At 41.2% G+C, this 14,867-nt stretch overlaps 1 protein-coding gene across 5 annotated transcripts in view; it reads right to left on the bottom strand.

Annotated features, from left to right (window-relative positions):
* ano2b (anoctamin 2b) overlaps nt 1-14,867 on the bottom strand; it is a 58,214-nt gene that overhangs the window by 17,298 nt on the left and 26,049 nt on the right. For 2 of the 5 annotated variants that reach the window (XM_078101475.1, XM_040174028.2), the window contains 8 exons: nt 14,669-14,751; nt 14,219-14,311; nt 6,714-6,788; nt 6,283-6,484; nt 3,751-3,862; nt 3,495-3,552; nt 3,293-3,393; nt 769-911 (listed from right to left, as the gene is read on the bottom strand). In XM_078101475.1, the coding sequence (XP_077957601.1) occupies nt 769-911; nt 3,293-3,393; nt 3,495-3,552; nt 3,751-3,862; nt 6,283-6,484; nt 6,714-6,788; nt 14,219-14,311; nt 14,669-14,751 (867 nt within the window). Of the gene's footprint in view, nt 1-768; nt 912-3,292; nt 3,394-3,494; nt 3,553-3,750; nt 3,863-6,282; nt 6,485-6,713; nt 6,789-12,653; nt 12,738-14,088; nt 14,122-14,218; nt 14,312-14,668; nt 14,752-14,867 lie in introns of all 5 variants that reach the window. The other 3 variants (XM_040174025.2, XM_040174027.2, XM_040174026.2) reach the window with 3 other exon arrangements.

The raw sequence follows: 14,867 nt of genomic DNA, 5'->3' as shown, positions 1-14,867 counted from the left end.
TGAGGCTCGAGGAAATTAAAGCTACAGGTGGTAACTTCAATAGAACTCAAACTGTCCCTAAAACCTGACAGGAGACAGATAATCTGTGAAAAGAACCTTTTGTAATATTATTGTGTAAATGTAGATATAATTCTACGTTAAGATACTTGATGTTGTTGCTTCAGAGCATAAGGTAACTCCAGAATGTAGGATCACTCATGTTATTTTGCTAATATCATTGCTTCTTTCGTAAGTCGAAGGAAATGCATGTGAGATATGGATTGTTAGTGTTTAAGCAACAGCAATGTTGTACTTACGGTTACTTCTTTTGAATGTGGGTTCAACACTAAAAGGCTTCTTTTTGGAAGAAACGGGGTGAACGAAACTGAAAGCTCTTCAAAAAACTTTTTGCTCGCTGGACTTCTCATAAACAGCTGAGAGTGATTATGCAGGAGGGAGGAAAAACCTTAAATCCTCAGTGTTTATGTGCTTTGGTTTGTGCATGGCATGAGTGTAAATCATTATTTATATGCCAACAAGTCCTGCATAGTAGAAATGTAAAAATATAATAAGAGTCATAATTTAAATTTGATTTGAACAACTCACTGTGTGTATGTGTATGAGAGCACAAATGCATCTTAAAAGGATATGCTCCTCAGTCCATCACAGACACAGCTTACATAATCCCCTCTCAATGACGTACAGCAGCACTTCATTTTAAACATACGGTGTTGCCTGAGTGGCTGCACTAATGCAGCTAAGTTCCTGTGTGCGTGCATGCAGACTCACTCATTTCCATGTATTCAGGCGTGAGGCCGTCAAAGGGAGCCAGGGCGTAGTCCAGGTTCCACTGCTTTGGAGGCCTCTCCTCCTCCATCTCCTTCTCTGCCGTTCCTTTATCCTTCAACGCGCGCACCAGCTTCTTCAACTTCCTGTCAGGACAGAGAGGGGACGTTAAAAAGCTGAAATGTCTTTACTTACATTTAGTGAGTAAAAGTTGAAAATAAAACAAGTACAGTAATGTAGCAGTGAATAAACAGGATTCCAACGTATTTAATGTGCTGTTTGTTGCATTGCTGTTAGGTGTCTTTTTTGACCCCAGGACGTGTCAGAGTTGGACATTTTGCTTCAAAGCGAGATAATGCTCAAACTGTTCCTGTATTTTGACAGAAGTACACGTGAAAAAAGCAGGTTGTGTGAGAGAGTTTTGTTAAAATTACCAACTGCAGCTTTGACAGAAGTCAATTGTTACGTGGTCACAGAGTTGCTCTTATTTGTTCAAGGTGAGTTGAACTGTATTTAACATTCAATTTGTTATCTATCGAAGTTGAAACAATGCCTCTTTACTGCGGCTGGAAGACGGAATTCTCCTGAAAAATACATTTTCCTATAAAAAAAAAACAGCTGTATTTCATTTACAAGGCACTGGACAATAGCATTTATGTGAATGGTGCACGTGAAGCCGGGTGGTGCTGGCGTATGAGATGTGCCCTCACTTCCTGGGACAAGAGGGGCCTAAGGACCTCTTAAAGAGACCTACTGGGGAGAAGTAGTCAATAGATAGTACTGGTGGGAAAACAGAGAGAGCTAAGTACAGTCCAAAAGTATGTATGTATGTATGTTCTATGTGTGAACCCATGCATGTGCGACTGTGTTTAATGGAAAACACATTACGGTGTGTGGCAGTGTGTTTGCAGTGAATGCACGTGACTGTGTTTACTGCACTAATAAAAACTCTAACAAGAGCAGCTAAATGCTCAACTGCATTATTAATGTAGTTATCACACACAAACACACACACACACACAGCACGACACATTCAGGGAGGCAGTAATAATGTAAATATTGACTATCCTTTAAACACGTGAACACTCATAGGAGGTAGATGTAGACATACAGCACATGTCCACAACCAAACACAGACACACTGCTGCTCCCTGCTGCGGACACAAAGGACATTAGAGGTTTCTGATGCAGGTCAGGGCTCCTTCACTCTCTGCGTAAACGTCTTATGTATGTTTACCGTTTCTCTCTTTTTGAATAAACTACTCTGTTAGGTCATGTGACCGGTGGAAAAATGCAAAGCCTCACTCAAAATTGTATTTCATATTTCATGAAGGAATCCGGTTATTTCATTCAATGTACACATAATAATATTTCTTACCATTTTTATGTGAATGCGAAAGGGTTTCAGATAATTACCAATTTTACTGCAGTCTAATGCAAGATTTTCTCCGGAGCTGGTGTTTTTAACTGGCATTCATCATGTGATCAGAAACAGGACTCCACGCGGAATGATGTGTGCGTGTTCACCACGTAAACCATAAGCAGCATTTTTGGGGTCTTTGCTATTGTGATTAGGTTGGTATTTTTCTGCCCTCTAGTGGTCCAAATAAATTATTAAATATTTAAAGACAATAGGAATTTGTGACAATAGAAATGTTGGCTTTGATTCAGTATTCACTGAATGCATGATAACAATACTTCTAATGTATTTTTTATTTTTTATTTTTAACTCAATGAGCATGATACACAAACGGGTTTTAAAGTCTCACACTGGAAACCCCACAACATCCACCAATAAAGTTTTACACTGTGGGCTGGAACCATATGATTTTTTGTTTCCAAGATTTTTTGACAAAATCAAAGTAATAGCTATTGCACAATTTGTCCACATTCCAAATCTCAATATGTCACGCTACGTTAACGAGACAAAAAGCACACCAGTGTTAAATAATTACACAAGCCATGACTGCTGGGGCTCATTTGTACTGGTTTCAGGGCCTTTACTGTACTAGTCTGTACTGGTTTTTAAAGTGAAGGTTAATCTCCTCCATTTGGGTTCAGGTACAATTAAAGCTTTTGGTGCTTGTTTTTTACCACCGTGCTCCCATGCTTGTAAGCGGATGAATGTAAAACAGATGAGTAGGTGGTATGTGGTCGCCGAACCCTTGGGACGTCCAGGGAGAAAACCAGACGTGTCTGACGAGACTCACCCTGCGGGACGGGAGGTCAGGCTGTGCTCACTGCAACAGTTACAGTTACCAAAAAGGCATCTCTGTGTGACAGTTAACTATAAACAGAGTTGATCTCTGACCCCTTTGGGATTAGCGTGCAAGAGCTGAAGATGAAGAGGCCCCGTAGGGAAATGGGAGGTGTTTTATTAGAAGAAGAAGGGAATCTTCTAAATCCTTGGGAGAGAGCATGCGTGTGTGTGTGTGTCGCTGCGTGCGCGCGCGCGTGTGTCGCTGCGTGCGCGCGCGTGTGTGTGTGTGTATGTGCGAAAGTAAAAGAAAGAAAGTAATCTTCTTACGGGATTCCGATTTCAAAGATGTTGTTCTGGATCAGCTGCTTCCCCAGCATGATGATGCTGAGCTGGATGCACAGCTCGATGAGGCAGCCTCCTGGCGCACACTGAGGGAGACACGCGCCTTGTGATTCATTCATTATCCCTTTTGCTTTCACTTATTTTTCCAAATCAAAAGAAAACAAGGGTGCAAAGTCGGGTAACAAACCTCTTCCATCCGATAATGGTTAAAGACGTACACATAGCTTCCAGGTCGACCAGCAAACCTGGGGGAAAAGAAACACACAATAAGCACCGAGCGGCTACGTAAACGGAATGATTAAATGCTTCTTTGGGGTTTGAGACAACGCTCGTCATTGGACTAAACAAAACCTATTGGTTTGGCTGAAACACGCACAATCACAGGACCATCTCACAGGACAGCGCTGCACAAAGACACTCTCAGGAACACACACGGGACTTACCGTCCCTTGAAGAAGGCCACGTAAAAGATGGGTGCATACGCATTCATAAACTTGAGGAGGAAGGCTTTCAGGATGAGTCGCTCCTCAAAGTGGGTTTCGGTTTTAGGAATTTCTGAAAGACAAGGTGAACTGTGACTGTAAGGAGGATCGGTTAGAATTATTATCATTAGAAGCCATGTGAGCGCAGTGCAGAGCGCTAGCAATTAGCTGCTCACATGCATTGGCATAGGAGACGGACCGCATGAGCCACACACAGAGAAGTTCAGACCCAGAGAGAGAACGGCTTCATTCTCTGCTCAACTTTATCTTCACATTAACTCTCATTATTTTCAGAATTTTGAATTCAGCACCTTTAAAAGCACATATGCAGGTGGGTGTATTTTGAAGTGTTGTCCTCAGTATGTGTCTTTTGTCCAGGGTGAAGCAGAACATTATGTGTGAAGTGGTGACTCTCTCTCTCTCTCTCTCTCTCTCAAATTTTCTCACACTTCTCTGTCCCATTATGTCTTTCTATTTCAGAGGTTTTGAATATGAAATCTCTTAGGATGACTGATGGGTTGAGTGGAGCATGAACACATTAAAGTTTCATCTGTCCAACTTCGACTCTCGCATGGCATCATGTAGGATAATATTATTGTATCATAAAATAATTATATATATATATATATATATATATATATATATATATATATATATATTTAGATCAGGCCAGCAGATTTAGGATATGTTGTAAAGTTTTGTATACCTCATTGCAAGCCTTTCATAGTAAGAAAGGTAGGTAAAATCAAACAGAGCAGCCTTATGGATCTGGGCCCTGTTCCTCGTACGTGGCTAACTGAGTTAGCCGGATCATTTTCAGGATGAGATGACGTAGTTCAGGCTTTTCGGTTCCCCGAAGCAGGTTTGTCTAAATCACCTTAGCAACACATCGGAAAACTTGAACCTGCTCTGGCGCAGGTTCATTTAAGCTGCTGGATTAGTTCATCACTCCCCCGGAAAAAAAGGGCAACTCACTTCCTCATTGATGAAGGAGCAATATCCGTTAGATTAACGTTTTATAGGGAGAGACTTCTCCGAGATCACAAAGACACGTTTAGCCGCGATGACGTCCTGTACGAGCGCTACAGATGCTGAGGACAAGGAATCATTTATTTACAAGAAGATTTCCCCGAGCCAAAACGTCACATACTGTCCCACGGACTCCCACTGTCTCTCACACTGTCCATGTCTGTACGGTGTTGCGATGCAGAGAACATCTGGAAAGCCGCTGCATGTCGTGCTCTTTGTAAAGTTCTGTTTATTCGGTTTATTTGTCGCTTAATAAACTTCTGGATGTTCCACATTTCACTGCTTCAATTGATCAAATGTCTGATTATGAACAATGGATATATAATGATTCTCCCATACACATTCACACACATATAATAAAACTCCTAGTTCTATATGGTCATCTACATACACATGATACCTAAGCTGATACATATATCCTATTCATTCGTATCAATTTGATTCTTTGGGCTTGTTTTCATCTACATACTCTTTGGCTTTCAGAGTATGTAGATGAGATTTTTTACAATAGGCTCCTTTCAAAAGTAACCATAATTTACTAAATAAGTATGTAGGCTACAATAGGTTTTTCCTTTTCCATTTAAAAACTGTAAATTTAAATTATAAACAATGTTTTCTTAATACTGTGGATAAAACCCTAAAACTCTCATTGGATGATAATGCGTTAAATTCATCTGACAGAAATGATTCAAATTAACATATTATCTCATCATATGTGTTCATGATCATCTCCTACTAGTCAGGGAAGAAAAAAAATGGTCTTCCTTTAAGTTTATTTGCCATTACAGTGTTAAAAATCCTAGTTTTGGTGATCGACTCTTCCGCCTTCTGACGTAAGACGCGCACACGCGATCATCCTGATGACTGACATCTGGTTCACACCAACGAGACGGTTTGAGCGCCGATCCACCTTCGAGGAGCCGAGATAGCCTGATGTCCATCTTCTTGGTAATTTGAGTTGGATAATCGGACATTTGATTGACTTAGTTGAACCACGTACGAGGAGCAGGGCCCTGGACAAGCTGAATGAAGCTAACTTTAATGTTTAAAATTATAATCACATTCAAGGAAACACTCCACTTTGTTTGTGAAAGACTGATAGCTTGAATACGCTGTCATATTTGTATCACTACAAGCAGCTATTTATTAAGATATTCTGTACGTACACTGGTTTCAGTTTCATGGGGATGTTATGTTGTTTTATCTTTGGATAAACTGCAGCAAACAGTTCCCTCCTGCTCCCAGTCATTTTGCTAAGCTAACCGTTGCGAGCTCTGGCTTCGTATTTAACAGACAGACACAAGTACTATCCATCTTCTCATCTGTTCCTTCTCTGTCCTACAATGTTGAAACTTTTCATTTAGCTATGACGATAGTAAGTCAATATAAATATCGAGGCTAGCTGGGAGCTTTTAGGTTGCTGAGGCCCCTGCGCCAAAAGAGCCAATGAATGTGTTTGAGTACCTAGCTCAGTTAGCCACAATGCCACCGCGCCGTAGATCTCATCAAGGATCAGAATAACCACCAAGTTGATGATGACCGCGGTGGCCGTCACAGTCACCCGGACATTGGACTTGGTGTCCGGGTCGGGGCTCATCGCCATCAGGGCCGACACCGTGATGCGGTAGATGATGACGCCAAAAACAGCTGAAAAGGTCAAGCCAAACTGCGAGCATAAAGGAAGAAATACAAGAAAAGAAAATAGTCATTTCTCCATCTGGTCGCAGTGCAGAGGCTGGATTTAATATTTCAAAAGACCACACGGATGTAGGTCAGCCATATTATCATGTACATTAAATGTGTCTTCATCTTTCTAGTTAAAGTGCTTTCATCCACATATACTGAGAATATGTATGATCCTAAGCACAGCACTGGGCTGATGTACATGTACTAACCATGAAGAGGACAGAGGAGACATTGATGAAGTATCCAGGAAGACGGTCTTTCCAGGTCAACTTCTCTATGGCAGCCTGACAGGAAGGACGAGGGGACACATGGGAGGAGACGAGAGGTAAAGAGAGCCATTGGTGAGTCACACAAACGGCCGCTGCTTCGTAAAATACAGTAATTACTTTTGTTTCCCTACTGGGACGTCATAAAAGAGAAAAGAAATAAGATGTCTGCATTGATTCTCCAAATCTATTTCTCAAGTGTCCCGATGTGAAATGCATTGTCACACTTCCTTTTTACTCCTTTCAAAACGTTTTGTAAAAGCCAAATGGAGATTTGAGCAGCATCTGCTATTCACCGCCTCCACAGGAAGCGCTTGCACGTCTCAAAAGAGGGACACAAAGGAGCACAATGGCCTGTTTTTACAGTTTGCATCCTCCATTTAAAGACCAGTGGGAAAAGTGTTTTCATTTCTGTGCAGTAACATGGGGTTGTGGGTGGAAATGGAAAAAAACAGATACTGTGCATAAAAACGTGGATCAGTAAAGCCATCTTTAATTATAATTGAATCTTAAGTGGAGCTAGTAAATGCTTTATATACAGGCAATTTGATGTTTCATGCCGGGTCTTTGTATGATTCATCACCACCAGGAAAGACTGAATCCCCAACAGCCTGTTAATAACGAGCTGACCTCTGACCTCCCTGTAGAGGAGGGCAAGGAGTGGCAACAAAAGTGAGGATTGTGTCGTTATTTCTTTATCCTTCTTCGAGAGGTGAAGACTAAAAGGTGCAGAGACAGTGTTGAGAACGGTCCGGTGCTCAAAAGGGAGGGAGAAATAACCTACGAGCTCCCCCCTAATACAAATCTAATGAGCGTTTATGCCAAAAAGTTGCTTCACCGGTCAGTCCGTGCCTGGTCCAATGAGGTTTGACCTCTCCGAAAACGAGTTCTCTTCATCCGTCATGCCTCAGGTTTGTGAACTCCATCACCCAGATACTCTACATATACATTCTTGTATGGGCAGTGCATTGTAACAGTGTAACGATGTTCAAGCCACCCTGTACATTGAAATCAACAGCCCCATCTAGTGGAGCGACCGGTACGGTGCACGTTTGTGACGTCACACAGACATAGAACATCCACACCACCTCAACTTTATCCAACACCATGCTCTTCACTTTGACCCTGTTTGGTTGATTTGGTGAATAGTACATTTTAAATAATAATACCAACAATAAAAACACATACTAAGGTTTGTCGGTCAAGTTCATTCTTGAATTGGAATAAAGGTTTGGTCAATTGTAGGTGTTATTCATTCAATCACACACAATAGCAGTGGGTATCGCAGACAGTCATGACGGAGAGCCTTTCTAGTCAATAGTTTATAAATATACATGAACATTATTTGTCCTCATTGAACATGCCGGAACATACTTTATACTTTTCATAGTAACAAATAAAAAGATTCTCAATAACTAAATGTCCAATGGCGTAAATTCAAGCAAGGCAGTAGCCTGCTATTCCAGTACTGCTTGTTATATGAATGTACACACACAGGTTGGGCGGCCTGAGGCTTATTGGGGGACGAAGGGACCTTCAGACGGGGAGTGTGTGAGTGTGTGTGTGATGGTTGGTGTTAGTAAATGGGTCATGTGTTATATTTGGGTTGTTACTACCTCCGTTGAGGAGAGCCCGGCAAAGCCTCATCTCGAGACGGACCCACTCTTTATTTCTCTAGGTCACTCACTCCCTCCGCTCGTCCTCCTCCTTCTCTATTCTTCAAACCCTGTTTGTCCTTTAGTGTGCCCGGTTTGGAAGCCTGAGGCTTCCTGATGAAAATGACCTGGAAACTATTGAAAATATGCTCAAAATCGTATCAGCATGCCTAATGTCGACGTTCCATGCGCTTCATTCTATGTTTCTTCAATGAATGAATAAATAAAGAAATGAATAGAGATATTGAACATTTAAAGCTACAGTATGTGGAGACTTAATCTTGTTAGAAAGATATTTATCTAAACACTCAGACTGCACAACATATTGCTTCAACATTGGCATTGCTACTCACAAGATGTTATCAAAGGAACGTATGAAGCTCTGGCGGCATTGCTGCTGAATCTCTGGAAGCCTCCCATTCTTACACACCGTTTGACTGCAGATATGCAACTCATCTAATGCTAACAATATTAAGAACTTATCAGTTCTTAAATATTTACAATGATCATCTGTAAATTTATATTACACAGATAAGAAACACTGACAAATTCTAATTTAAAATAATCAGTTAATAAATAAACACTAACGTAAGACAAAAAAATAGGAACTGCAGTCGGTCATATCATATCCACTTTGGATAGATACATGTTATGTTATATAAGTTATTCATTCCGTCATGAATAAATAAAGAAAGGCGTGTCTATTTGATAACTTTGTGTCCGTGGCGTTTGCCTCGCTCCCCGTAGAAGGTAAATAAGGTAAATAAACACTGCTCATTATTTGGAAATGTAATCTCCAGATTTGATCTTACCGTACTTCCATTGTCTCAGGTAACAAAAGTGCGCGTGTGTGTATAAAAGAGAGAGAGAAGGAAAGAGTGTCGCCATAGTGACGTTCCCTAATCTTACCCCTGGCTTCCTGCCCAGCGTGCCTCCCTCCCACTCAGCCCGCCCTCCCTCCGTTTCTCTCCATCCCACTGCGCCTACAAGTCGCTCTTTTATTCACACGTCTCTTTCTCTTTGTCTCCTTCCATGGCTCACGCTCACTGTGTCTTTTTATAATTTAGGTCCACGGACAATTGGTTGCAGGTGCAGACATAAAGTGACACCGTTCACAGCGGTTCTACGGGCGATTGTCTCAGCGATCACATTCAGCCGTCAGTCAACACCTGCAGTAAAAGGCCACACGGGTGTAAGTGTTGTCATGGATGACAACTCAGTCTGAATTAGCGAGCTGTTATTAATGTTTCTGGTTACACCTGTGCTTGATTTGCAAAAGTAAAAATAAAAAACTCTTTCACAAAAGTAAATCTTTAACAAATCTAGTCACAAATATATTGTGGTTGTTTTTTTTTCATTGCTCCATCGTGCTGCTTAAAAGACCACAGTGACCTCTCAAAACCAGTGACCCTAGCAGAAGATACTATTCGGGAGAATTATAGTAGCATGGAAGCTACCCTGGCACAACATGAGGACAAACCACGGCGTGATAACATATGGCTAATAAACCAGCCAGAGAAAAGTGAGAAAAGCGATCCCATTGGATTTATCTCATCATCTCTCCCAAAGTGGTTTCCAAATGTTACTGATGTCAAACTTGAGGTGATGAGAGCACATGGGATCGGTCCAGAACGAAACGGAGGACAACCCCGCACCCTGATTTTCAAGATGCTCCTCTTCACCGACAGAGACAAACTTCTTAAACACGATTATATGCGGATTACTGCAATTTCCCCACCAAACGACGACAGGAATACAATATGCCAGGTTATGGAAGCGGGCAGGAAGCAGGGCTTCAGCACCTTCTTGCCTCACATGTTCCAGACACACACGCAGGCTACAGGTTTAATTTAATATCATTGTCTGGGTCCTTATCTTAATAATAAGTCTGGCCTACAAGGAACCTTCTTAGGGTCGAACCTAGTGGGGTCGTTGTGGCGCAGGGGGTAGTGTGGGTGTGATGGGAACCGCAAGGTTGGTGGTTCAAGTCCTGGCTTCCCCATGTTTCAAGTCAAAGTGTCCCTGAGCAAGACACCTAACCCCTAATTGCTCCCCGGGCAAAATGTGAAAAAGCCATGGGTTTAAAGTGTAATGTAAGTAGCTTTGGATAAAAGCGTCAGCTAAATGACCTGTAATGTAATGTAAAGTTCATTTTCCTTTCCTGCTGACTGACAAGCAGGCAAGAATGAGTTGTTTCTAAATAACCAGCAGGTATCAGTTGGTAAGCAATGCATGTTACTGAATATGTTTATATAACCGCAGATCCTACAATAATGGATGGTTAATTATATTATGTCAATAGTTGTGTTGTGTTGAATGAAGGTACAAACCTTGTTGTTTTGGGGTATTTGTGGAATGGCAACTCACCTCAATAAAACTAAATCAAATCAATGAATACGAGGCCACTCTGTATGAACAACAAAATACCAGCTTCTTAGATGATAGGGGAAAACAAATGAAATCCGTACAAATGAAATTAAAGTCACTCTTAAGAGCCAGAGCAGAATTTCTAATTATTACTTCAACGGGTCCAGAACAAGTCACCGGTTGGCTTCAAACCTTCATAAGGGTGAGAAGTCTGCTAGTATTTTATTTATTGACACGGGTCTGAAAATAGTGTCAGACCCTAAAGAGGTCCACTCAGAATTGTATTCGCTCTACTCTAGAATGTGTACATCAGAAGTTAAACAGTGATACTTCTTTACTATTCTTTTGGATCTAGATGAGTCCACATCACCCTGATTGAACTTAAAGATGCAGTTACGGGGATGAAAAGGGGAAAATCACCAGGATAGGATGGTATTCCCTGACAATGTTATTTGACTTTTTGGGATCTCTTGCATCAGTTTCTACTGGACATGATTAACAGTGAAAGGAATTGATTTTTAGAGGACATCAATCTGGCTTTATTATCGGTATTAGCTAAACCTAGCAAAGATCTCACACTATGTAGCAGCTATAGACACTTGTCCATCCTTACTTCAGAGATTAAAGTGTTGCACGCATTTTAGCACCACGTCTTGAACCACATATGACCAGGTGAGTTCACTGTGACAGACTGGCTTTAATAAAACCCAATTGTGGCCAATTGGGTCTTAATAATAGCAATATGCGCCGCCTTTGCAAATAATCAATGCTGCAAATAATCAATGTTGCGAAAGATATGCTACCCTAAGCTTGGATACTGAAAAAGCTTTTCATAGGATGGAATGGGATTATTTGTGGAAAGGATTGGGGAGGTTTGGATTGGGCACAAATTTCATCAAGTTGATTCACTACTTTATAAAAACCCTACAGCTTTGATTGTAACTAATGGATTGCCTCCTCACAATTTCACATTACACAATCCTGTCGCCAAGGCTGTCCCTTTAGTCTCTCTTTCTTGCTCTTTCTCTTGAACCGCTGGCTCAAACTCTAAGAGAACATCTGTTTTCCCAATAACATCAGTCATGTAATTTCCTTATACACTGATGATATTCCATTATATGTTAACAAGAGTCCTATCTCTAATCCTCACATTTTAAGCATAGCTTTTTATCAGGTCATACAATAAAATGGACCAAATGAGCTCTTTTACCACTAAATCAACACTTAATACTGAGATCCATACCATCTGATATTCCCATTGTTAAACACTTTAAATACCTTGGAATTGAAATTTTCAAATCCCTGAACACAATTATCACAAAAACGTATAAGGGTATCTACAAATGAACAAAAACATGTTAAAATGAGCACAATACAGAGGCATACATCTAAAGGTGCGCTTTTAATATCAAACAAGCATTATTTTTCATATTTTGTTTTAAGACCACTCTCAACCTGGTGAAATCCAGACGCATCCGTATCTTGGAAGACAATTGAAGAATGCTTTTAGTCCCATAATGACATTTAAAAGGGATTTATATTTCTTGGTTAGTTACTGTGTAGATCAGATATCCGGAATAATGTAAAAAAAAAAGAAGAAAATGCAAAGAAAGTTGCACAAACAAAATACCTCAGCAGTTGATACTGTAGAAGCCAGAGGGAGGGACAGGAAGAGAAGAACAGAACTGCAGCCTGCAGGAGAGGAAATAAGTGGATAGGGGAGGTGAGGGAAAATGGAGATGAGGAGGAAGAAACGGGAGAACGGAGAGGAAAGGAGAAGGAAAGGGATCAGAGGAGGAAGAGGAGGGAGAGAGAAGAAATGAAAGGAGAGGAGGAAGAGCAGGGGGAGAGGAGGGGTTACCGGTATTCCTGCATTCATGGCAGACAGTAGTTTTTGTCTCCATCTGTCCTTCCCTGTCACTGTCCCGTCCTCCTGCTTCTCTAGCTGCAAGATAGAGGGACAAGTTACACACACACGCACACACACACACACACACACACACACACACACACACACACACACACACACACACACACACACACACACACACACACACACACACACACACACACACACACATGCACGCACACACACACAAACTAGCACCACATTCATGCAGAATGAGATGTATATCAGGCAATTTTCTTATTTCTAAAAATATAGTAATGTTATTAGTAATAATTAATTAGACTAATTGAGTTGTAGGAATCCAGTGTTTAATTTAAATCTAACCTCTATGTTTTTATTCCAAAAAAATGGTATTTCATTCTATTTAAGTCAGTTCATTTTTAGGATCTGTGTTGGAAAGGATCTTAGTACTACAAAACGGATTAGACGCCGTAATAACAGAAACACCGAACACGTTAGACAAGTCTGGTGGGAATCGTACAATTCTATTCATAAACCTGTTAGCCCAAATTAAGAAATCTGATTTGGTTTGGTTTTCAGGATTTAATACCGACACAACACTGCTAAGACATCGAATTCCTTTGATGTGTATGGTCATGGTTGCTTAGCAACGGGGTCAGAGAAAGATGACTTGCACCAACACTGGACGGAGCACAAATACAAAGTCAAAAGGAAAAGGGCACATTTGAGGTCTATGGAGGAGGGGATTGAGTAGTGCTCCTTCCCACAAATCCACCTGCTAAACAACATGAAGCTCTACGTAAAGAAGATGTTCCACAGCAGAAATACACCACGCGCCCCGACCGGCACCACAACTCAGGACCTACCAGATGACACCAGAGAGATTATAGGTTAGTGGCCACAGGTGTAAAACCTTCTCCCAAGCTATTGGCAACACACCTCCACCTAACGCACAAAGGCAAGCCCCGCAAACGCAGTTATCATACTGACATCGATTCTCAGTGGTCGCACATCAAGTGGGAACACACCAACAGCAGCCAAATAATGTAATTGCCAGCCATTAAAGGGGGAAAAAAATCAGTGCAGATGCCTATTTTATAGTCAAATTTTGTATCTCTCACTTTCATATTACCATAAATAATAACCCATTCAGGTTATCACGCTAATGTCTGACATACAATTTGGAGCCCAAACTATCCCGATGCATCTGGTTCATCCGGAGCCGCCTGATCCCAAAATGTGACGGCTGAGTCTCATTATGAACTGATAACGTTTTTTTTCACCCACAGAACACCGTACAGTAATACCACGGCATGAGGGGAATACATATTACATAGTGTGTGTGTGTGTGTGTGATTTATAAACATGTTGTTGGTAAAATAATTTTCATAACATGCTGTGAAATAGGGGCTCAGTTGTGGGGTACCTTTCCATTGGTATTGCTGACAGTTGGGTCCAGCTACGAGAATGGAAGTCATACGTATTTTACTTCGGTATGTGAACAAGCTTTGTGGGAAATATGCGCCGAAGCATTTCAATGACAAGAGGTTTCCTACCTCATTCTTTTTCTTCTTCTTCTTCTTCTTGGTTTTCTGTTTCCTCTGCCTCTTCTGGAGGAGTATGGTCTCATATTTGGGCCTCGGATGTTCCTGAAGCAGGATGAAGAGATATGTGTATAGTAGGTACACAACAACAAATTGTAGCACTTAAATTGTGCTTATCATTATAAGCACAATCAAAGCTCTTTCTATAGCATGTTGTAAATCGGCTTATTTAATGGAATTGCACTTTCTTGTATCTTGTTCTTTTGAGTTTGTGTCCTTATGGTTGAAAAGCACTCATTGTAAATCGCTTTGGATAAAAGCGTCAGCTAAATGACATGTAATGTAATGACCAGTTGCTAGACATATTAGTCTACAGGTTGTGGTAGTGTCCGGTAGGAGTAACAGATATTGGTGCTGACATACAGCATGTGCTTTAGCAGGCTTCTATGAGTGTGTGTCTACCTCGTCCTCCTCGATGCCAGTCAGATCCCAACTGAAGCTCAAACTGATCTGGCGGCGCTTCCAGTGCTCCAGGAACAGCACGGCTACGCACACAATCACACAATCACACACACACACACACACACACACACACACACACACACACACACGTCAAATAACTTTGATGGAAGTCTTTGGCATCTTATACAGATCCACTTTT

Source organism: Gasterosteus aculeatus, chromosome 4 (assembly GCF_964276395.1).
Source record: "Gasterosteus aculeatus chromosome 4, fGasAcu3.hap1.1, whole genome shotgun sequence".
NCBI lineage: Eukaryota > Metazoa > Chordata > Actinopteri > Perciformes > Gasterosteidae > Gasterosteus > Gasterosteus aculeatus.
The sequence above is the reverse complement of the archived record's forward strand: the minus strand, read 5'-3'. Positions and strand labels throughout refer to the sequence as shown.